Raw genomic sequence first — 25,638 nt, 5'->3', positions numbered from 1 at the left:
ATTGCAAGCAATGATAAATTAGAGCACCCTATATCTACCCCGATGTAACGCGATCGGATATAAGGCAGTAAAGCAGTGCTTGGGGAGCAGGGCTACGCACTCCGTCAGATCAAGCCAAGATCAATATAGGTGAAACTGCGTTATAACACAGTGAGATTTTTTTTGGCTCCAGAGGACAGTGTTGTGTCGAGGTAGCGGTGTATTATACTTATGGCCAGTGGCTGAACTGGCCTCCAGCAACTCTGGTTTAAAATGATCTCGCCTCTCCCCCTTCAGGTGCACTGAATTAGAGGGCTAGTACACCTCAGGATATGGACCTGCATCTCCAAGTTATATAGCAAAATTTGTGCTAATTTATTGAAATACCCACTAGTTATTTTAACTGAGTTGTGTGTGTTTGTACAGAGCCTAATGCTGGTTGGGGCTTTTAAATGCTACAGTAATATTAGTGATCCATAATACAAAAGTATTTTGAAACATTTTTTTTCCCACCACTTTTAAATGTTAATACATCTTGTTTCCACTTTGTAATAAACTCATTTGAATTATATTTAATCTTGTTATTTCTTATTTTTACTCTTCCAGTCCAAGTGCTCTGGCCAGACGTTGCTGACAGAGGTTTATAAGCATTTGAATTTGGTTGAGTCCGACTACTTTGGAATTGAGTTCCAGAACATCCAGTCATATTGGGTATGTCATGGTTCCTGATTAATTCATTATAATAAAAAGGCTTGGATGAATGCTGCCACCTAACAGTCAAAAGAAGTTTGGAACTCCATGTAAGAGTATCCCAGTGAATGTATACTATAATTTGCTTCACCTATCAATCAGGTCAAAGTACTACTTCACAAAATATCAGGAGGTAGCCATGTTAGTCTGTATCCACAAAAACAACAAGGAGTCCTGTGGCACCTTGCAAATGAGTTTTAGTTCTGCTGTTTCTCTTTGAAGTCTGTTTCTGAAGTTTTTTTGTTCAAGAATAGTTACTTTTAAATCTGTTATAGAATGTCCAGGGAGGTTGAAGTGTTCACTTACTGGCTTTTGTATGTTACCATTCCTGTTGTCCAAAAAAAACTTTGCAAATTTAACTCCATTAATTTGGGCTTGAATAGGGACTGGGAGCGGCTGGCTCATTACAAAAGCAGCTTTGCCTCTCCTGGAATTGACACCACCTCATCTGTTGTTGGGAGTTGTCATAAACAGATAGTAGAAGTTAATAGAACAGAAGTACTGTATATCTCTTTTGACTGTAAAGGGTTAACAAGTTCAGTAAGCCTGGCTGTCACCTGATCAGATGAACCAATCAGGGGACAGGATACTTTCAATTCCTTGAGGGAGGGAAGGTTGTTTCTGTGTGTGCTGTTAGTTTTTGGGTTGTGTTTCTCTCTGGGTTCTGAGAGTGACCAGACAGTTTGCAACCAGGTTTCTCTCCTAATACAGGCTCTTATCAGTTCAAAAATAGTGGAAGTACTATGGTAGATAAGGCGAGGTTAGCTTATGTTTGTTTTCTTTCTTTGCAAATGTTGTTGTATTTGGCTGGAAAGGGAGTTCAAAATTTGTATTTTGCTGAAAGGATTTTTTAATTTGTACTATAGGTCCTGGAGTATTCCAGGTGCCTATAGCTAAAAAACCCTGTACCTATATCCATCTTAAATTTTACAAAGATGATTTTTACTGTTTTTTCTCTCTTTTTAATTAAAAGCTTTTCTTGTTTAAGAACCTGATTGCTTTTTTATTCTGGTGAGACCCCAGGGGACTGGGTCTGGATTCACCAGGGAACTGGTGAGAAGAAAGGAGGGAAGGGGGAGAGAGAGGCTAATTTCTCTCTGTGTTAGGATTACTGTCTCTCTCAGGGAGAGTCTGGGAGGGGGTGAGAGAAGGAGGGAGGAAGGTGAATTGTCCTCTCTGTTTAAGATTCTAGGAGTTTGAATCACAGTGATCTTCCACGGTAACCCAGGGAGGGGAAGCCTGGGAGAGGCAATGGTGGGGGAAAGGGTTTACTTTCCTTGTGCTAAGATCCAGAGGGCTGGGTCTTGGGGGGGTCCCCGGGCAAGGTTTTTGGGGGACCAGAGTGTACCAGGCACTGGAATTCCTAGTTGGTGGCAGCGCTACAGATTCTAAGCTGGTAATTGAGCTTAGAGGAATTCATGCTGGTACCCCAACTTTTGAACGCTAAGGTTCAGAGTGGGGAATTGTACCATGACACGAGTGGACTACATCCACCCTGATCGAATTGGCCCTGTCAACACTGGTTCTCCACTGTGAGGTACTCTCTTCTCTTGTCATAATGCCTGCATCTGTGACTTTCACTACATGCATCTGAAGAGAGGTTTTTTTTTACCCATGAAAGCTTATGCCCAAATAGATCTGTTAATCCTTAAGGTGCCACCAAACTCTTTGTTGTTTTCAAAATATGTCACTTGAAAGAATACATAGAAGAGACTCTGATTCATCTTGCTCCCCCTCCATCCCAAAATAAAAATAAATTATCCATTTACTGATGCTTCTACTCAGTAAAGGTGTTTGATCACATTAATTAAATCTTGTGGGCTATCAGCCCAGAGATTACCAATTGCTTTTTTTCCTCCTCTTCCTTATTCTGCTTGTATTGTTTGAACTCAATCCTTTCCTTTCCCAAAATTTGCTTCAGAAGCATAAGAACTTTTTGAATGGCTTCTTTACCAACTTCATGTTTTAAGAGAAGGAATTGACCACACACACTCTTCTTTATTATCTTTACACAGTATTGTAGCTTCAGTGTATATATTCCAGACTGATACATTTTATAGTTTCTTCTTCGAGTGCTTGCTCATATCGAGTCTAATTAGGTGTGCGCTCACTGCTTGCACAATCTTCGGAAGATTTTTCCCTAGCAACACTTGGTGGGTCGGCTGAGGTCCTAGATATATTCCCCTGCAGCCCCAATGTCCCCTCAGTTCCTTCTTACCACCCTTGATGGTCGTTGGAACTGCGGAGCGCAGCTAGCTGTTTTCCACCCTCCCTCGCATATGTCTTTAGTCCATGTTAATAGTTCTCATTAGTGATAAGTAGTTAGCAGTTTGTTCACAGTTGTAGTTGTTAGTGTAGTTAGATTCGTTTCTTTCTGAAAGGGAGCGGGGTCTCTCCCCTACCCCGGTCCGGTGCCTAGGCCCATATCAGGGTCTCTGGGTTTCAAACCCTGCTCGGCTTGTCTGAGGCCAGTGCCGACAGGAGATCCCCATCACTCCTGCCTAAGGTGTCTGAGGAAATCCCACCAAGCAGACAAGTGCCATATTTGCAAGGTCTTCAAGTCAAAGACCAGAAAGGAGTGTGACTCTAGATTGAAACCGCTCCTCATGGAGGCAGCACTTAGCTCAGTCCCTTCCACTTCGCGGGATCCGGCACCGTCATCCTTGATGTGGAGTGCCCCTGCGGCACCAACTGGTCCGGCACCGTGTTTGGACTCGTTGAAAGATGCACGCTGAATCTCCACCGTGTCGGTCCCTGTCTCCGAGTCAAAGGAAGAAGTATTCCAATCAGGTGCTGGCCGATTCCAGCTCGTTGTCTCACCAACCACCGGTGCTTCCCGCACTGCAGCCAGAGCCGTGTCCGTTGCTGGAGTAATGGCTCCTGCACCATTGACTCCGGCACCGCAAGGGCTGTCGAGTCCGGTGCTTGTGAGCTCCCAGGTGCGCACCGTGGTTGAGCTGGGACTGCCTTCTACACCAGAGACCTTCTTAACAGTGCGGGACTTGATTGCACTCATGGAGCTGGTTCTTCATCAGACCCCGGCTCCGCCGATGCGGATGCTCCTGTCAAAAGGGAAGCCGTCCCTGATGCGACTGCCCAGTGAAGCAGGACAGCACTGTTCTCGGTCGTGGTCCCAGCACCCGTCTTGGTGCCGCTTGCAGTCCTGGCACTGATCTTGTTCTCAGCACCGGTCGCACTCACACCGCCGTTCGGGTTCGCGGAGGTCTGAATCGCAATAAGGCCTGTACGGATCGGATTTTCTGCATCAATTCCAGTACCGATCCTGGGGCTGATCTTGTCTGAGGTCTCCATCAAGATCCAGATCAGGCTCGCGGTACCGCTAGGCCCGCAGGCACCGTTTGCCGTCTCGGTACCGCTCCGCATCATGTCACCAGTCTCCGGCACCGTGCCACCGCATGGCATCGAGGGACTCGGCACCGTCCCGTATGGCACAGTCTTGGGTGTCCCACTCTACTTCTGCATCGACACGCTCAGAAGGTGGCTTCTATGCCCAGGACCAGAGCGAGAGTGATGCAGGCCAGTGGCTGGAAGAAGGCCAGAACCTGGGCCAAGAACCTCCACAGTGGTCCTTTTGGACCCCCTGGGTATACCATCAAGCCCAAGGGGCTCCTTCTAGGGCTTCTTGTTCCGCTCCTTCAGAGCCACAAGTACCAGAGGCGACGGTATCTCGCCCCCTCCCTCCCGCTTGGGGGATTCTGGGACAACTGCTCCAGTGCCATTGCAGGCCCACTCTGCTAACATGACTGACCTCCCCCAGGATCCTTTGGCCCCAGAGGTGTCTTCCTCGTCCTCGCCGGATGAGGCGGTAGCAGACACTATGGTTGTGGGCCGTACTCCTATGGACCTCCGCGCCCACCAGAAACTGCTCCGCAGAGTGGCGCGCAATATGAATGTTGAGGTGGAGGAAGTGGTGGAGGTACAGCACCTGGTGGTGGACATTCTGTCGGCGGAGATACCATTTTGAGTAGCCCTCCCCGTCTTTCGGACTATACAGGCCAATGCCTAGACTATCTGGCAGTTGTCAGCTTCTATTCCACTGACGGCCAAAGGAGTGGAAAGGAGGTACTTAGTTCCCTCTCAGGAATATGGGTTCCTTTACACATACACCCAGTCATGCTCCCTTGTTGTGGCTTCGGTCAATGAGAAGGAATGCCATGACCAGCAGGCCCCTGCGCCTAAATCGAAGGATGCTAGGCGTCTAGACTTGTTTGGGCGCAAAGTGTACTCAGTGGGAGGCTTACAGCTCAGGGTGACCAACCAACAGGCACTCTTGAGCTGTTATGACTATAATTTGTGAGTATCTGTGTTCAGATTCAAAGAGTTGGTCCCACAGGTGTCCAGAGAGGAGTTTGGAGCTCTAGTAGAGGAGGGTAAGAAGGTGGCCAGAACCTCTCTGCAAGTGTCTCTGGACTCGGGCATAGCCATGCGCCACATCTCATGGCTGCAGGTCTCTCGATTACCACCAGAGTTGCAACAGACTCTCCAGGACCTACCCTTCAATGGCCAGAGTCTGGTCTCTGAAAAGACAGACTCAAGGCTGCAGAGTCTGAAGGACAACCGGGCCATCATGCGTTCACTGGGCATGCATACGCTGGTAACGCAGAGGAGGCCCTTCAGGCTGCAGCCACAGAGATGCTATCCCCCCCTTGGCCAAGGCAGGACTTCTCTAGACGACGTGGACGGGGTGGTAGGAGAAGATAATCTGGCCCTCAGAAGGGCCAGAATCAAGGCCCCCCACAAACCATCGGCGGGGCCCAAGCAAAACTTTTGAAGGTGTGCCCAAGGATGGAGCACCAGTCTCCTTACAGGATCCTTTTCCACCCTTCACCAACCGCCTCTCCTATTTCCTACCTGCGTGGTCCCACACAACGTCAGACCACTGGGTCCTACGCATGGTGGAAAGTGGATACTGACTCCAATTTGTTTTGTCTTCCCCTTTCCACCCTCCCTCCTCATCCCTCCTCAGGGACCCCTCTCACGAGCAACTCTTTCTAGAGAAGGTACAGTCGCTCCAGGCTATCAGAGCGATAGAAGAGGTTCCAAGAGAACTGCAGGGCAGGGGATTTTATTCCCGTTACTTCCTAATCCCCAAGGCAAAGAGGAGGCTATGACCATTCTGGACCTGCGCGGTCTCAACAAATTCATGATAAAGTTGAAGTTCCACACAGTTTCCCTAGGGACCATTATTGCTTCCCTGGATCCTGGAGACTGGTACGCCACCCTTGACGTGAAGGACACATACTTGCACATAGCGATTTAACCACTGCACAGGCGTTTCCTCTGCTTTGTGATCGATCAACAGCACTTCCAATTCACCGTCCTCTCTTTCGGCCTCTCCACGGCCCCCAGGGTGTTTACAAAGTACATGACTGATGTGGCTGCTTCCCTTCGTCGACAACGGATTCAAGTGTTCCTATATCTCGACGACTGGCTCGTTCGAGGTCGCTCCAGAGATCAGGTGCGGTCTCATGTTCAGACCACCATGACCATGTTCTATCGACTAGGCCTACTGCTCAACATCACGAAATCTACTCTGGTACCAACCCAGAGGATAGAATTCATAGGAGCAGTCTTAAACTCTGGCTTAGCCTGGGCACTTCTGCAGGACGCGCGCTTTGAGTCCATGGCGAACATTGTCCACGGCCTGCAAACCTTCCCGACCTCAACCATGAAAACATGCCTATGTCTCCTGGGACACATTGCATCTTGCACGAATCTGACCAGGCACGCCAGACTACGCCTACGTTTGCTGCAAGCCTGGCTATCAGCAGTTTACCACCAAGTCGGGACAGCTTGAACACGGTTGTTACCATTCCACCAGGAGTATTAACCTCTCTAGACTGGTGGCTAGATCCCAAAGTAGTGTGCGAAGGGGTGCCATTTCATGCTCCATAGCCCTCCATGTCCCTGGTCACAGACGCATCATCCCTGGGATGGGGAACCCACCTCGGGAACCTCCGTAAACAGGGGCTATGGTTGGCAGGAGAGTTATCCCTTGTAAGCAAGTGGACTCGCCCCTGCGGCGCCTCCTGCTGGTCATCCATGGGAATTAGCTCTTCCAGTGTCCCGGAGTGCCCCCTGCAGGCTGATGATCTCCCTTACTGCAGGACCCCGAGGCCCTTTCTCTGGGTTGCTAACCCCCACCCACTAAGCTCACCTCCCCTCAGTGTAAGGCTACTGCCAGTCACTGTCTAGCCCCACTCCCTGGGTCAAACTGCAGTATACGTCACTCATCACAGAAAAGGTTGGGCTGGACCTGCTGCCTCTTTCTATAGCTGGGCTCCCCCTCTGCAGCCCCAGTACTAGTCTTAGGCGCTCGGCTTGATCCACAGCGTGGGACTTTCCTAGGCCAGAGCTCCCCAGCCCCTCTAGCCTTCTCCCAGCCCTGTTCCACTCCCAATACCCTGTTCAGCTCCCTGAGCAGCCAGGCCCTTCTCCCTCTACAAGCAGAGAGAGAGTCTTGAGCTTCTGGCTCCCCTGGCATTCTTGTAAGGCCCAGTTAGTCTGTTTGGGGCATGGCCCCAGCTGCAGCCACTTCCACCAGTCAGCCGGGGCTTTACTCCCTGCCCCAGCCCCAGCCCTCTCCTCTCCTCAAACCCCACAGGGCAGGAGCGGGTAACCACCCCGCTACATCGTTCCATATGAACGTACAGGAACTCAGAGCAGTGCGTTTGGCATGTCAAGCATTCCAACAGTGCATTCACGGCTGTTGCATTGCAGTCATCAACGACAACACAACGGCCATATTTTATATCAATAAGCAAGGGGGAGCCCGGTCGTCTCCCTTCTGTCAGGAGGCCACTCGTCTGTGGGAATTCTGCATAGCCCACTCGATCCATCTGGTGGTGTCATTTCTCCCAGGAGTCCAGAACACCTTAGTGGACTGCGTCAGCAGATCATTCCTGTCTCACGAGTGGTCAGTTCGCCCAGATGTCATCCATTCTGTCTTCTGGAAGTGAGACTTTCCCCTGATCGACCTATTTGCCTATCGCGACAATTGGAAATGCCAGGTGTTCTGCCCTCTCCAAGGTCTCTCCCCGGGTTCTTTCTCGGATGCCTTCCTAATACAGTGGAAACCTCACCTGTGCTATGCCTTTCCTCCACTCCTGTTAGTCCACAGGCTCCTGCTCAATCTACGCAGGGGCAGAGCCTGGCTGATCTTGATCGCCCCAATGTGTCAGTGGACACTCCAGTTCCACTCCCACTATGGCCAGACCAGATCACTCAAGACCACAGATGGCTCTTTCATCCCAACTTGCAATCTCTCCACCTCACAGTGTGGATGTTGCATGGCTAAATCAGTCTGAGCTATGCTGCTCTCACTTGGTTCAGCAGGTCCTTTTGGGTAGCAGAAAGCCTTCTACCAGGTCCACTTACTTAGCCAAGTGGAAACATTTTTCCTGCTAGTGCGCCCAGAATCATAACACCCCAGTACAGGCATCAGTTCCTGTCATCTTGGACTTCCTCTTGTCCTTAAAACAGCTGGGCTTGGCTACATCATCCATCAGAGTGCACCTGGCAGCTATTTCCGTCCGGGTGAGAATAGGCGTTCTATCTTCTCCAGTCCCATGGTCACTAGATTTCTCGGGGTTGGAGCGCCTGTTCCCATGAATTAGACAGCCAGCCCCTATGTGGGACCTCAGCCTGGTCATCTCCAGGCTCATGGGTGCCCCCTTCGAGCCCATGGCTACCTGCTTGCTCCTGTACCTTTCCTGGAAGACAGGCTTCCTCATAGCTATCACTTCGGCAGACGTGTATAGGAGCTTAGAGCTCTCACATCAGAACCACTGTATACGGTGTTTTGTAAGGACAAGGTACAGCTGCTACCACACCCCACTTTCCTTCCTAAGGTGGTGTCTGCCTTCCATGTCAACCAAGACATTTTCCTTCCAGTTTTTTATCCGAAGCTGCACGCTTCTCGACGGGAACAACAGCTGCACTCCCTAAATGTTCCCAGGGCCCTTGCTTTTTACATCGAGTGAACGAAACCTTTTAGAAAGACGACACAGATGTTCGTAGCTGTGGCATACCGGATGAAGGGCTACCGGTCTCCACCCAACACATCTCGCCCTGGATTACATCATGTATCCATGCGTGCCATGACTTAGCGGCATCCCAGGTACATACCTGACTGCCAGCTCCACTTGGGCACAAGCTTCGTCTTCCACCTTCCTGGCTCATGTAGTCATTCAGGAGATCTGTACGGCAGCAACTTGGTCATCGGTACATACCTTCGCTTTCTACTATGCCATAATGCAGCAGTCCAGGGATGATGCGGCATTTGATTCACTCCGCAACATCTCACTCTGACCTCACCGCCTAGGTAAGGCTTGGGAGTCACCTAATTGGAATAGTTATGAGCAAGCACTTGAAGAAGAAAAGACAGTTACTCACCTTTGTAACTGTTATTGTTCAAGATATGTTGCTCATATCCATTCCAAACCTGCCCTCCTTCCCCTCTGTTGGAGCAGCTGTCAAGAAGGAGCTGAGGGGGCACTGGGTCGGCAGGAGCATATATCCAGAGCCATAAGGATGCCATTCCAGGGGTGCCTCAGCCGACCCACCGAGTGTTGCTAGGGTAAAAATCTTCTGACAAGCGTGCAAGCGGAGTGCGCACCCCTAATTGGAATGGATATGAGCAACACATCTCGAACAGCAGTTACAAAGCTGAGTAACTGTCTTTTTTTTTTGTTGTTGTTCTATTTATACTGCCCCATATATTTGAATTTTCAGACAAAAATTAATAAATTTTAAAGATGTAATACCCTCCCTCTGTGAAAATTAAGTAGCTCAAAATGTAGAGTCCTCACACAACATTATGTAGGTGTAATTTGGCTTAGTTAATGTCTTTCATTGCTGCTGTTGACGTATTTTCAGTGTTTATATTGGTGGTAGCGCTTTAAAAATATTAGTGCACATATGTAGGGATTATGCTGTCTTTTGCTGTAAAAGAGGAATAATTTTGTGGAAAACTCTGAAGTCACGCTTTTTAGTCAAGCTTTGCATCATCACCATAGTTAAGTGAGCCAGGCCAAATGTGGAAGGGAAAGAGGGGGCTGGCGCTTAGCCTCCATCATACATGTAAAGCTGAGAATCTGAAGGTATGAGTTGCCCAAATTCCGCACACTTTTTTTGATGTTTGTGTGCAATAGTATGGTTTCTACATGGTTCTATGGCCAACTCCTTTCAGCATTGGGGGCACAGTGTGCTCCTTTCCTGGCGTGATTCCTTCCATACTATACTTCTCATAATGTTTTTTGCAATATATCTTTGTTGTTGATATATACCTACTTCTTCTTCGAGTGCTGTCGTTGTGGTGCTCCACTCCAGGTGATGGTGTGTCTTGGCACCGTTGATCGGAGATCTTTGATAGCAGTGCCTGGTCGGGATGCACGCACTCAGCTGCTGTTTTGCTGTGTCGTTAGGGTCTGCCTGAGCGCGCGCATCCCGCCCCCCTGTCAATTCTTTCTCAAGTGTACTCGGCTGAAGACGGGATTTGGGACAGTGCTAACCTCTTCCCTGGCCACTGAAAGAAATAGAAATAGTTAGCTAGACATATCCCAGTTCTCTCCCTTCCTTTAGAATAGTTTGTTAGTTTAAAAAACAAAAACAAAAAACAACTTTTTCTCTCTCATTCATCTCTTGTTGAGACTTCCCACCCCAGGCAATCCTACTTCCATGATGCTGGGGTCCCCGGGCTTTAAGAAATGTGGCTCCTGCAAGGAGCCTGACGGGCACTCACTCTGTGAAATGGCTTGGCGAGACACACGTTCCTGCCAAATGTCTCCACTGTACCAACCTGAAAACTAGAGCTTGTCGTGAGAGGGACTTGCGGCTAAAAATGCTCCCGATGGAGAAAGCTCTGCAGCTGCTTATAGAGATGGGTAGTAAACCCTCTCCCTCACGCTCCCCTGCTAAGTCGGAACTGACTGGGAGCACAGCTTCGCTCTCTCAGGCGAAGAGGCAGCAAGCCCCAATGTCTCCGTGCAGACACATTCAGAAGGGTAAAGGGTCTCCTGCAAGATCTTTACGCTTGGTACTGACAGCCCCAAGACCAGGTGCTTCTGACCACCCCAGCACCTCAGCTGCGGCTCGTGCAGGGCGCAAAGGCAGGGACCCGACTTTGCACAGTGGAAAGCTCTCCTCGGCACCGGTCCCGCCGGCACCAACGGTGGACCTGGTGCTGGCAGCGCATTCCACCCCCGTGCCGACAAGAACGTTGGCACCGAGCCTGCCCCTTACCTCGTAGCAGATGCAGAACCTCTGCAGTGATCCTACAAATGGCCCATGGCTCCCGCTAAAGCTAAACAAAAGTCACTGCAAGCTGCCGCTCACGCTCCCTAGCACCGCGTCCGAGGGAGCAGCAACAATTTCTGCATCAGGATGATATCCCCATTGCCCTTGAGCCTGACTCTCCGCTCCTTGACACAAAGCGTTTACTGTTTGAACAACCGCTCTCGCCACCTGATCTGGCTACCTTCACTGACAGCGAGAACGACATGCAGCAGCAGGCAGAGTTCTCCCCACCTGAGTCTCCCCCCGCCACCAGAGCCAAATCTGTCTCAAGGCATGGCACCTCACAAGAACCAGCCTCAGTTTCCCTACTTTGTCCCCCTATGGGCGGGGCTCCACTTTTCCTAGCGTATGTCCTGGCCTCAGTGGTACCCTTGCTTGGCTCCTGCCACCACTCCTCCTTACACCCCTTCCATCAGACTGGAAGCCCATTCTGTGCCTCTATCTACAGCTCCTTCTACATTTAGAGCTCCTGAACCCCCTCTTGAAGATGTGGGCTATGAACCCTTCATGGTTTTACCAGCTCCTGCTTCTCCATCAGCCGCAGACAAGAAGCCCTCATGCCTCCACTTTAAGCAATTCCAGGAACTTCTCGAGAGGGTGGCACTCAGCCAGGACATTCCTTTGGAGGAAGTCCAGGAGACACAACACGGACACTCCTCAAAATCCTCCAAACTCTGCGCCCTCAAAGATCACATTATCCATAAACGAAGCCCTCCTAGAACCAGGTGATCCTCTCTGGCAGACCCCTGCCTCCATTCCACCAACATGCAAGAAGGCTGAACGTAAATATTATGTTCCCGCAAAGGACGTAGGTTTCTTATTTTCCCACCCGCAACCCGTCTCTCTTGTGGATGCAGCGACGCATAGAACAAAACAGCCACAATACTGGCCCACTCTGCAAGACAAGGACCTCAAACGCCTTGACCTTTTTGGGATACAAGGTTTATACCTCCTCCACTCTACAATTTAGAATTGCAAATTATTCTGCCCTCCTCGCAAGTGATGATGATAGCTACAACAAGCTATTTGATTTTGCCTCCCATATCTTGGAGGACAGGCAAGCAGACTTCAAGCCTGTCCTTGTCGAAGGTCAGTTGGTGTCCAGGACAGCACTACAAGCATCCCTGGACGTGGCGGACACAGCAGCCTGCACTACTACAACTGTGGTGGTGATGAGCAGGTCTTCCTGGCTGTCTGCATCCAGTATCACCAAAGTCGAAGACTTTGATAAAGATAAACTTTTCTCTAAAAAAACGACGAAGTTCTTCACGCTATGAAAGACTCTAGGGTCACCCCGCACACATTGAGCATATACCCGTCCCTCCACAGAAGACAATGATATCAATCTTATCAGAGGCCCCGCGCACAGCAATATCACTGGCCCCAGCCCAGACCATATGATATTGTGAGAAATCACAACAGACCTAGATGCAGACAGAACCACGTGCAGCCAGATGCCTTCCACCCATCAGGAAACAAACAGCAATTTTGAAGTGCTAGTCGGGGGTCTGCGTGACCACCCCTTGATTCTGCTGCCTATTTGTCCATTTGGCCACCACCTCCATGTTTTCTACCATGTCTGGCAACAGGTCACCCAGGACTGCTGGGTCCTGGAAATAGTTCAGTCAGGTTACCCCATCCCTTTCATATCCTGCCTGCCTACCCTTCCCCCATCTTCTACAGCTAAGTGCAGTGGAACCTGTACCAACGCAACTTTGGGGAAAAGGGTTCTACTCCCACTGCTTTCTGACCTAAAAGAAAAGCAGGGGATGGAGGCCTATATTAGACCTATGCCGACTGAACGAATTTGTATGTGTACAGAAATTCAAGATGGTCACATTGGGCACAATAATACCCACACTGGAACAAGGGGACTGGTTCATAGCCTTCAACCTACCAGATGCCTATTTCCACATATCCATTCGTCCAGCACACAGAGGCTTCATACAATTCACACTCGGACATGACCACTTTCAATACGGAGTACTTCCATTCGGTCTCTCCTCACCGGGAGGATTCTCCAAGACCCTAGCCGTAGTCGTGGCCCACTTCCACAAACACAGGATTATACTTTTCCCTTACTTAGACAACTCCCTTATCAAAGGCGGTTCATATGACAAGACGTTAAGTGATGTGTTTTACCATCTCCCTCTTCCACAGTCTAGGCTTCCAAATAAACATCCAAAAATCTACCCTGATAGTTAATCACAGCTCACCTGGACTCAATTTGAACCAGAGCCTCACTATTACACATCTCATACGCACGCTCTCTGTTCGCCTCAGAATACAAGCACGGACCTGCCTACAGCTTCTTGGTCACATGTCAGCTACCACCTTCGTGGTCAGGCTGCACATCAGATGCCTTCAGGGTTGGCTCAACTCCAACTACAAACCCAGCAGACAGAGCTTCTGTATGATGCTAACCCCTCCAGCAAACGTATTGGCCTCCCTACACTGGTGGATGAACCAGAGAACCTATGCATGAGGGCTTTGGAGCTGTGCTCTGGCTCCGCTCCAGCTCCAGGCAAAAACCTGCAGCTCTACTGCTTCGGAGCTGCTCTGGGCTCTGCTCCAAAGCTCTGCTATGCACGGGTGTCCCCTTCCCTCCATACTCCCCAGTACTCATGCTCACCACGGATACTTCTCTGATAGGTTGGGGAGTGCACCTAGGGGAACACATGGCACAGGGCCACTGGTCCCTATCAGAGTTGCGTCTGCACATAAATCTTCTAGAGCTCAGAGCGGTCAGATACTCCTGCCTTCACTTTCTCCCCATCATAAAGAACAAATCCGTTTGTGTCCTGATGGACAATATAGCATGCATGTTCTACATCTACAGGCGGGGGGAGCACGATCACACTCCCTAGGCACAGAAGCCATCTGGCTATGGAATTGGTGCATACAACTTCACACACAAATCGCCACAGCACTGCTGCCGACACACTCAGCAGACACTTCTTCTCCAAGGAACACGAATGGGAATTGCGTCCCACAATACTCTGACAGCTCTTTTCCTATTGGGGTGCCCAGCAGATAGACTTGTTTGCCACAACTCAGAACCACAAATGCCATGTATTTTGCTCCAGAGCAGGACTCGGGACCACATCCCTAGGAACAAATCCCTCATGTACGCTTTTCCACTGATACACAGGGTTCTACACAAGATCAGAGAGGTCATACTTATTACCCCAGCTTGGCCCAGATAGACATGGTACTCTTACCTTCTGCGCATGTCCATCCGTCCTCCAGGGACTCTCCCCAACAGACCAGATCTGTTCTCCCAGGACAACAGTTGGCTTCTCCATCTGCAGCTCCAGAAACTCCATTTGACACTGTGGTTCCTTCATGGTTTCAAACCCACGAATTAGCCTGTTTGGAGCAGGTCCAGTATGTCCTCCTGCACAGTAGAAGAGAGTCCACTCTTAAGACTTACTTGCAAAAGTGGAACGGCTTCTCTGTATGGTGCTTCCACAGATGCTTGACACCCCAGACCGTGACCCTCCCTGACATCTTAGACTGCCTTTTGAAACTAAAACAGGATGGGCTCTTGCTCAGTTCTATCAGAGTACACCTCATGGCCCTCACAACCTTCCATGACCTTGCTGGATAGATATTCGCTTTTTGCCCACCTCACCATAAAACTCTTCCTCATGGGCCTGCAAAATCTCTACTCTGAGATTCATCCAGCAGCAGCCTCCTGGAATCTCAACCTAGTTCTCCGAGGTCTCATGAAACCTCCTTTCGAGTCCCTGGACACCTCATCCCTGCTCCACGTGTCTATGAAAGTAGCTTTCTTGGTTGCCATAATATCAGTGAGAAGGGTCAGTGAAATAAGTGCCCTGATGGCCTATCCTCCCTACACGATTTTCTCCAAAGACAAGGTTTCTGTGCAACCCCACCCCAGATTTCTCCCCAAAGTGGTATGTACCTTCCACCTTAACTAGCCAATACACTTACCTGCATTCTATCCCAGACCTCATGAGACTCCACAGGAAGCAGCATTACATATCCTCGACATCCAACAGGCAATTGCATTCTATCTTGAGAGAACTAAGCCATTTCGTAAATCCCCTACTCTCTATCTCTACTACTGAGAGGTCAAAGGGTGATGCTATCTCTAAGCAACGACTCTCCAAGTGGATCTCTGACTTCATCAGATCCTGCTACCAGACTCGAAGTGCTCAACCAGCCCAGGGCATCAGAACTCATTCTACTCGGGTGATATCAACATCCATTGCCTTCCTCCACAACGTACATACTACCAACATGTGCAAGACGGCCATGTGGACATCTGACCAGACATTTGTCAAATGTTATGCTATCGCACAGGATACAATGACAGACTCCATAGTAGGCCACACAGTACTGTCTACTGTTATTACTGCCACAACTCTAAAATCTCACCAGCGATAGTAGTACACATTCACATTCACCTGGAGTGGAGCACCCACAGGGACAGCACTCGAAGAAGAGAAGGTTACTCTCCTTGCAGTAACTGAGGTTCTTCAAGCTGTGTGTCCCTGTGGGTGCTCCACTACCCACCCTCCTCCCCTCTACTTTGGAGTACTAATCAGACAACTCTATGGTAGAGAAGGACCAGGGCGGGGGTGCGGGTTGCCTAACGCCACCGCAAGACAGCAGCTGAGCGCGTGCATCCAGGACAGGCACTGCTACCAAAGATCTCTGATCAACGGTGCTGGGACGCACTGTCACCTGGAGTAGAGCACCCACTGGGACATACATCTTGAAGAACCTCAGTTACTGCAAGGTGAGTAACCTTCTCTTTTTATGTTTAAATCATGGCTAAGCATGTTTGTTCAACTAGTGGAAGAAAATTGTTATGCTATTGCACTGAAATAGGGAGAGAGAAATACATGCTCGTTTAGTAAGTATTTTTTAGTTGATTTTTGGTTTTGGTGTTTTACAACATTTCTGTAGCATTAGAGTATGGATATTTAATTTTTAACTTTTGTCTCACTTCCAGATTTGGCTTGAACCTATGAAACCTATCGTTAAACAAGTACGAAGTAAGTACATATTTAATTTTTTTAAAGAGTGTTCCTTTAATTTTTCAGGAATTTAATTTGTTTGTTTTCATAGTTGTTAGTTGATTTTTTTAATCAGGTTTACTGGTTTTGTACTTGTCGTTACCATATATAGTTGATTTAAACATACATCTACAAACTCAAACCTTCAAGATGGCTTCAAGCCCTCTAACAGTATCAAAAATTTCTAAAATATGTGCCATTCATAGTTTTACTACCATGTTGAATTACTGCATGCTTTATGGGCTATTTTGAACTAAATGTAAATCTTTCTTTTTCTAGAAAGATAACTTGCTGCTTCCTCAGAGACCTAAATCTTGTCCAATTAGTTGCTCGCTATTTGTCCATTAGGTCTCTGTTCTATGAGGTGTGAATGCCCACTCTCATTCACTTAAGTGGAGGCTGAGTGTGTTCAGTATCTCATATGATTAAGCTCTAAGACAGCCAACAAATGGAAGACTTCTTTTCCTCCTCCTATCTAAATCCCAATATATGCTTTGCTTTGGTACAGTTAACTTACCAAATGTGACTATCTTGTGTTGTGTTAGACCACAAAACGATAAAGGACTCAGTTGCTTCCATTGAGGTAACACATAATAGCCATAAACCACACAACCTTGATCTTGTTCCTTATGGACTCTGCACTAGGGGATTACATTCTTAACATCTTTGAGATATTCTTCTCTAAATGTGGCATGCCATCTCTACAGATAGTGTGTACACAAACTTGTGTCTGATACCAACTAATATCTGGAATGTGGGAAATCTGAAGTCCTTAGTTGTGTTACGTTAAGCCATGACTAACAGAGCCGTTAAACCTGGATTCAGAAGGCAGCTATCTATTTAGCTATTTAGGAGATATTTGGAAAATATTTTTTGGAAGGGGGAGATAAAGGGTTTGTATTTGGACTTGTAAACCTGATTCTGGATGGAATTTGAAATGACTGAAAACCTGTCACTTTGCAGTGATATACATTTGGGTAGATTGGATCAGATGCTTTTAGATTTAGGTGAAGAGTATCAGTCATATTGTTGGAGCTTTGTTTAGCTTAGGTTGTTCTGATGTGGAAGGAATCCATTGTGTAGGAGGAGGACAATTTCTGGAGAGAAATTGTTTCCAGTCTTTGCCCAATAAGAGAGAGTTGCAGCACTGACATTCTCTGCTTTAGCTTTCATCAAAGGCCCAAAGAAAAGATGAAAAAATATAGTGAGCTGATATCATCTAAAATCTAGCATGTGCAGCCTAATTCTTCAACCATGTACAAGACATTCCTTTTCTAGAACAGGATCAAATTGGGTACACATTTGCTGCTTCTAAATGTAGGGGTTCTGGAATCACAAGTGCAGGAATGTGTGGTGGATTCCCACTCCTGCCAACAATTTTATTGACTATGCTATACAGGGCCTTTCAGTAATCATTTTTGGAGTTATTTTTTTCTGTTGCTGAAAGCAGTCTGCAGAAGCTTATGTTAATGAAGGAGGTCTTTGGCAAATGGCCCCAGAACACTGTAGAAAGTTATTATTTGGACATTTCTTTAGAAATTCTTCAAACTAACCTGACCAACAAGAAATTGAGATGAATTGACTTTTTTAGCTTAAACCCATTGTGCAAGTTTTTAACTTTCATCCTCTTCAACCGTAGAAAAATAAATAAAAAGGCATAGTACTAGCTATAGAGAGAGCCTCTTCAGGAGAACCTAAGTTCATTGTTCTGTAGAATCACGAATAGCAAGTTTCTATTTTAAAGGATCATCTCCTTATGCATGCCACATTGTAGCTCTTGTGTATTCAAATAGTTTCCATCTTGGGAGAGGAATTCTCTCCCAAGGAGAATAGTTGACAAAAAATTGGTGGGACTGTCACACTGTCTGGAGTGGCTTACGACTGTGTGCGCCAATCTCAGGGCAGATTTTCAAAAAGCAAGGCACACAGTCCAAAATGCTTGTATGTTCTATAATTAGATTTCACCAGCCCAGTAACACATTTGAACTCCCAAAGTACTACAATAGGCTTCTAATGGAGTTACAGACAGTCTCCCCTTGGACATTTCAATCTGTCTTGCCACTGCAAACTGGACTATGTGATAAATGGTCACTTACATCAAAAAACACAAAATATTCAGGTTGCTTTCCATTCCAAGAGACTGGTCACTTACCCCACATCAATTTGTACCTTAGATCTCGCACGAAAAAAAATGTTGGTAGCCAATCCTGTAATAAAAGTTTGTTAGCTAGGAAAAGAGAATGAGTTATTTAAAGAGGTTAAAGCATGTGTGTGTCTGAGTTTCAAAAGTCACACATGAGTTTGTCTGAGTTTCAAAAGGTGACACAGTTGTAGTAATCTGTCAATTCAAAATGTCTTTTAGGGCTAACCCATGCCAAACAACATGGGATTTTCTTTCCTTATGTTTAGGAATCTTTGTCTCTGTGTCTAGACAGCATAAAGGAGATTGTTTCTACTCATCAAGGATTGTTAGCCACTCCAGAGTCCAAACTGATAGGATGAGTTCATGTGTAGGTCTCTCCTTCCTGGAGGGAATTAGGAATGCAATCAACATTCTGTCCTTTGATGCCATACAACATGTCATTTGCCACAAGTGGACCATATTATGTGCTGACCAGTTTACCTTAATCAATGCTGCTCCTCCTGTTTGTTGAGTTACACAATTACAGAGGTTTACAAGGCAAACACTCAATATAACTTTATACCATAGGCTATAGAGATTATAGGTAAAATCAATACATGCAGCATCTTACGGGCATTTTATAAAATGCTGAACATTCCTATCAACTTGACATCTAATATCTATTTTGACAGTGCTAAGGCACAGGCAAGCAAGACTGGTTTCTAGCTATGCATTTGTAAGTGTTCAGTGAGGCCCAGGGCATTGGCTTGAGCAGGCACCTGGTTTGCCAGCATCACAGAGACACTTACAGGCATCAGCTGTGCAGTCATGCATCTAGCAAGTGCCTGCTTGTTCTATGTGCATCATGTACCATACTTGAATAGACTGGGGAAACTTAGATTTATACTAATATCTGCTACCTAATCATACTGATGGCCAGGTGCTACCTGGTAAATAGGTTAATCAAAATATTATCTTTGCAGACCATGGCCCAGAACATGGTGACATGCTAAACCAGGAATGGCCAACCTGTGGCTCCAGAGCCACATGCAGTTCTTCAGAAGTTAATATGTGGCTCCTTGTATAGGCACCCACCCCAGGGCTGGAGTTACAGGCACCAACTTTCCATTGTGACGGGGGCAGGTGCTCACTGCTCAACCCCTGGCTCTGCCACAGGCCCTACCCCAGTCCACCCCTTCCTGCCCCCTCACCTGAGCTTACCATGCCCTCNCTGCTCAACCGCTGGCTCTGCCACAGGACCATTCCCCACTCTACCCCTTCCAACTCCCTCCCTTGAGCCTGCCATGGCCTCATTCCTCCCCCTCCCCACCCTGAGCCTCCTGCATGCCATGAAACAGCTGATTGGAAGGTGCGGGGAGGGAGGGGAAGGTGCTAATCAGTGGGGCTGCTGGTGGGTGGGAGGTGCTGGGAGCGGGGTGGGGGAGCTGTTGGGAGGCTCCTGACATATTACTGTGGCTCTTCGGCAATGTACATTGGTAAATTCTGGCTCCTTCTCAGGCTCAGGTTGGCCGCCCCTGTGCTAAACTATATGACTGAGGCCATTATCTGCTGACCTAAAGACTATATTAAACCGAGTCTTTTTTGTTAGGTCAGCTAGATTTTTAGGCCCTAAAAGACATTGGTGGTGGTGGTTGTCTTTTGTCCCATGTTAAACCTGCAACCGCTGGAAAAGGGGGTTCATTTTTTTAAAGCTATTTTTTGGTATCTCGCAAGAGAATATTTTTCTTAAGTTAGTACTGAATACTGGAACCCCTTTTCCACACTCTCCCACTTTTAAAATTGCCTTGAGAAGCAAAGCTTGAAGTAAAAGTGTGTGCATTCATGCAGAGAGCTCTGAAAGTATCTCTTGTCTGCATGAACAATTTATTTTAGCTGCTATTGTGGTACAAGGACATTTTGAATGGAAGAATTCTAACAGAACTTACACTTCATGTGCAGCTCTTTGAGAATGAACTAACTGCTTTATTGGTTTTAAAATACGTTAATTAGCAGGCAAGTATTGAGGCATGGACTAATGAAAACTGAAACTAAGAAATGTTTTTTTCATATTTTAAATCAACTAACCTTTTCCTTTGTGGAATTGTGCAAAATATAGCTTTCCTTTTCAAGCCTTTAAAAGGGTGTGGGAAGTAGCACGTTTAAATGTTTTTTAAAACTAAAATGTGCTTCAGTTTCAAGTATGTTTAAAATTCTGTGACCTGAACGCGAACAGATGTTTCAGATGTGCACGTTTCTTGTTTTAAGTATTGCAGTTGAAAAAAATAAAATCTCTTCCTCCTTCAGTGGGGATTGCTCAAATCATCCATGTTTCTCAGAACTCCAACAATAATATAAAGTCTTTCCCTGTACTTTCTCTTTTTTGGTTAATATTGATGTACTACTTGTTTTTTCAGTGTTTCCTTATATTTTAATTTCTCAGCAAGAAGGTTGTGAGTGGTAGGTATTTAATGGGCTTTTAAGTTAATATAGTTCAGACATGCTTATAGTTTTAGTGTATGGAGTTGATACAGATTTGTGAAGTAAATGATGCGTATGTAGTTCGGAGTCTTTGCTGACATGTTCTATGGCTGTAAAGACTTTTAAATATACTAAGAACATTACTAAAATTTACACTTGAACCAACTCTGTTCATCTATTTTGAATATACACCTCTACCCTGATATAATGCGGTCCGATATAACGTAAGTTTGGATATAACGCGGTAAAGCAGCGCTCCGGGAGATGGGGCTTTACCTTGTTATAGCCGAATTCACGTTACTGCAAGCGATTCCTCTGTACCCACCTGTTACTTGCTGCGACCCTCCCCGGGGCCCCCTGCCTCAGGTCACTTCTGCTTCGCCTCCTCCCACGAGCATGCTGCAGCTCCACTTCTCCTCCCTCCCAGGCAGCGGTTTGGCACGGCAAGCCAGGGAGGAAGGAAAAGCGGAGCTGCGGCATGCTTGTAGGTGGAGGCGAAGTGGAGGTGAGCTGGGGCAGGGGGGCTGCAGCAAGTAAGGGTGAGGGCACAGAGGAACCACTCCCAGCCCCAGTTCGCCGCCGCTGCCGCCTCCTCCCACGAGCACGCGCTCAGCTCCGCTTCTCCTCCTCCCTCCCAGGCTTGCCGTGCCAAACAGCTGATTGGCATGGCAAGCGTGGGAGGGAGTGGGGAGAAGCAGAGCTGCAGCGCGCTTGTGGGAGGAGGCGGAACGGAGGTGAACTGGGGCAGGGGGGCCCTGGAGAGGACTGCAGCAAGTAACGGGGGGCGCAGAGGAACCACTCCCTGCTCCAGCTCATCTCCGCCTCCTCCCCTGAGCACGCCACTGCCACTATGCTTCTCTTATAGATTCAGAGATTCATAACCTCTCGAGGTCCCTTCCAGTCCTAGAGTCTATCGAGTCCAGTCCCCTGCCCTCATGGCAGGACCAAATACTGTCTAGACCATCCCTGATAGACATTTATCTAACCTACTCTTAAATATCTCCAGAGATGGAGATTCCACAACCTCCCTAGGAAATTTATTCCACTGTTTAACTACCCTGACAGTTAGGAACTTTTTCCTAATGTCCAACCTAAATCTCCCTTGCTGCAGTTTAAGCCCATTGCTTCTTGTTCTATCATTAGAGGCTAAGGTGAACAAGTTTTCTCCCTCCTCCTGATGATACCCTTTTAGATACCTGAAAACTGCTATCATGTCCCCTCTCAGTCTTCTCTTTTCCAAACTAAATAAACCCAGTTCTTCCAGCCTTCCTTCATAGGTCATATTCTCACGACCTTGAATCATTCTTGTTGCTCTTCTCTGGACCCTCTCCAATTTCTCCACATCTTTCTTGAAATGTGGTGCCCAGAACTGGACGCACTACTCCAGTTGAGGCCTAACCAGCGTAGAGTAGAGCGGAAGAATGACTTCTCTTGTCTTGTTTACAACATACCTTCCCCCACCCTCCCCCCGTCCAGGCTTGCCAGACCAAACAGCTGATTGGTGCGGCAAGCCTGGAAGGGAGGAAGGGAGAAGCGGAGTGGTGGCGGTGTGCTGAGGGAGGAGGCGGAGGTGAGCTGGGGTGGGGAGAGGTTCCTCTCTCTACCCTGATATAATGCAACCTCACCTATAACATGGTGAGATTTTTTGGCTCCCGAGGACCGCGTTATATTGGGGTAAAGGTGTATATAAACTCTTGTATAGTGTTCATTAGGGAGTTTATTTTCAATAACTTTGATAAATGTTACTGCCATATTCTTTATCAAAGACTAATTAATTATTTTTTTTAAAGAACATACAGGTTGCCTCTATTTATAATATGCTGTAGTCACTGAATTGGAGAAAAACTCTGACCTGCTAGCTTTATGGCAAATAACTAATAATCTGCTATTAGAAAAGGGCTTCCAAGTTCCTCCAGTCTAAATTGTAATAACCATGGATATATCCTGCCTGCAACGCACATGATCTACACATGCATACCCAGAGTATGAGAATGGTTCTGTATGTGCAGGGGGCTTTCATAGACCTGGGATGGGACTTTCAAAAGTGCTCAACATTAGCTTAACTTTACTCCCAGTTGATGAATTAGGCAATTTTCTTCAGTGGAAGCAGAGGTAGGCCAACACTGAGTGCTTTTGAAAATCCCATTCATAACATCCCTAAAGATGCTCCTGATTTACACAAATGGTCAGGTTTCAGAGGGGTAGCCGTGTTAGTCTGTATCACTAAAAACAATGAGGAGTTCTTCTGATACCTTAGAGACTAACCGTGCTATTTCGGCATAAGCTTTCATGGGATATAATCACTTCATCAGATGCATGGAGTGGAAAATACAGTAAGCAGGTATAAATATACAGCACATGAAAAGATGAGACACCCTCAAATTTGTTAGTCTCTAAGGTGCCACAAGGACTCCTAGTTGTTTTTACAAGTGATCAGGTTACTATATTCTACCTCAACAAGCAGAAACGGATAGGATATTGACTTTTGTTTTTGAAGCCTTATATATATGTAGTTAGGCACTGTCCTGCAAGATGCTCCCAACCAGGGCCAGCTCCAGGCACCAGGGCAGCAAGTAGGTGCTTGGAGCGGCACATCCGGCTCTTCGACCCGCTGCCGATCGCGATTACAGCTCCCCGCCCCCGCCGCCGCTTGGGGCGGCAAAAACCTTGGAGCCAGCCACGCTCCCAACAGCCACTTGGCTGTCAGGAAGAGACACTGTCTGGTGTTGATCCTCACAAATAATCAGTGGCTCAGGTGATAGTGGGATGGATTCCCAGTGGAGGACATCAAAAATAAATCTATTCACCATTCTTCTGAACAGCCCACCTTGCAAAAACCTTATTGGTACTAGCAGCTTCTGTGTTCTCTGCAGTTTTTCCCCATTCTTTCTAATAGCAAAGGTCCTTACCAAGCTCAGGAGAGGCAAAGCTTCTCTTGTAGTTGTAGCAGCTCTTGTTCTCTAATTGCTTGGGTGGAGTTGGTCTGAAAGTCTGGCCATATCTAATCCTACAGAACACTGTTTCCTCTCTGCTCCCAGCCAAGGATCTCTCTGTCAGCATGGCTGCTAAGAGGATAGGAACAGAGAGATTTGTCTAAACATGTGGAGAACTGGGAAATACATTGAGGGGCATATGATATTTATAAAAAGTACAGGTATCTGTGTGTTATTACCCTGCCTGATTACATAGTTAAATCATAATTATAGAATCATAGAAAAGTAGGGGTAGAAGGGACCCTGGCAAGTCATCAGTCCAGCCCCCTATGCTGAAGGAGGGCCAAGTAAACCTAGACCATCCAGCAGATTTTAAAAAGCTCCAGTGATAGGGATTCCATAATCTCCCTTGGTAACCAGATCCATAGTTTAACTACCTGTAGCAGAGTGGTCACCCTGAAGGGGTTAAAACAGCCTTGGGAAAGGGCTGCCCCAGGAAGCCAATCATGGGTGGGTTTGAGGCAGCCAATCAGGACCCAGCTGGGCCAGTATAAGAAGGGCTCCTGGGGAGAAGGCAGGCAGACTCTCCCTCTGGAGAGAGAAGGACCCAGCTGCCTGAAGGAGCAAGGATACCTGAGACTGAGCAGTGCTGGGGAAGGGCAAAGGAGCTGGTGAGCTCCAGCCTGGCAACTCCCTAGGCTGAGGCCTTGGTTAATGCCTAAGAAGGTACTGGGGCTGCAGGAGTGCAGCCTGGCAATAGACAGAGGCAGCTGGTCCGACCCCTTTGCTGGTGATGAGTGGCCATTATGGACCGCAGTCTGTCCCTTGAGAAAGGGGCTGGATGACAACTGGCGGACGCCACTGAGCTAAGGTGCGTCTAGAGGGTTGGGGGTTCCCCTGGGAGGGGAGACCCAGTATGTGGGGGTACTGCAGTGGGCAGAACTCCAAGGTAAAGGGCACTGAGGTCCAGGAGGGACACAGGGACCAGCGGCAGGTGAGACACCAGCCAGTAGGAGGCATTCCATATGCTGGAGAGCTAATTACAGAGACAACCAGAAGGAGGTGAGTCATTGCCTCACTACGCTAACTTAGAAAGGTTTTCCTAATAACTAACCTAAATCTCCCTTACTGCATGTTATGCCCATTACTGCTTATTCTGTCTTCAGTGAACATGAAGATCAGTTCATCACAGCCCTCTTTATAACAGCTCTTAAAATATTTGAAGATTATCAGGTCTTCCCTCAGTCTTCTTTTCTCAAGACTAGACATGCCATTTGGTTTTTAATTTTTCCTCAAAGATTAGGTTTCCTAAACCTTTTACCATTTTTTGTTGCTGTCCTCTGGACTCTCTAGTTTGTCCACATCTTTCCTAAAGTGTGGCACCCAGAATTGGATGCAATACTCTAGCTGAGGCCTCACCTATCTTGTCTTGCGTACGAAACTCCTGTTAATACATCCTAGAATATTAGTCTTCTTTTGCAACAGCATCACAGTGAGTCATATTCAATTTGTGATCCATTATAACCCTATAGCCTTCTCAGCAGTATTACCATGTAGCCAGTTATTCCCCATTTTGTAGTTGTGCATTTGATTTTTACTTCTTAAGTGAAGTATTCTGTACTGATCTAATTGAGTTTCATCTTGTTGAAATCAGACCAATTCTCAGATTTGTCAGGGTTGTTTTGAATTATAATCCTGTCCTCCAAAATGTTTGTAATCCCTCCTAGTGTGGTGTCATCTGCAGATTTTATAAGCATACTCTTTACTCCATTATCCAAATCATTAATGGAAATATTGAATAGTACCAGACCAGGACTGACCCCTCAGCGGGATCTCCCTGGATATATCTGCTTAATCAGATAGCAAACCATTGATAACTACTCTTTGAGTGTGGTCATTCAACCAGTTGTACGCCCATTTTATAGTAATTTCATCTAGACCACATTTCCTTAGTTTGAGTGTCATGTTGGGATGGTGTATCTTTATTTTAAGTAACATTTTTGACATCACA

General features: G+C 47.2%; 1 protein-coding gene across 5 annotated transcripts in view; it reads left to right on the top strand.

The window, feature by feature from the left end:
- Positions 1-25,638, top strand: part of FARP2 (FERM, ARH/RhoGEF and pleckstrin domain protein 2) — a 204,508-nt gene that overhangs the window by 51,539 nt on the left and 127,331 nt on the right. For all 5 annotated transcript variants that reach the window (XR_012656392.1, XM_075068631.1, XM_075068632.1 and 2 more), the window contains 2 exons: positions 586-690; positions 16,031-16,073. Coding sequence is in view for 4 of the 5 variants with exons in the window: in XM_075068631.1 (XP_074924732.1) it covers positions 586-690; positions 16,031-16,073 (148 nt within the window). In the remaining variant the exon portion in view is untranslated. The remainder of the gene's footprint in view (positions 1-585; positions 691-16,030; positions 16,074-25,638) is intronic.

This window comes from Chelonoidis abingdonii, chromosome 8 (assembly GCF_003597395.2).
Source record: "Chelonoidis abingdonii isolate Lonesome George chromosome 8, CheloAbing_2.0, whole genome shotgun sequence".
Lineage (NCBI taxonomy): Eukaryota > Metazoa > Chordata > Testudines > Testudinidae > Chelonoidis > Chelonoidis abingdonii.
Note: the sequence above shows the minus strand (reverse complement) of the source record. Positions and strands in the feature narration are given on the sequence as shown.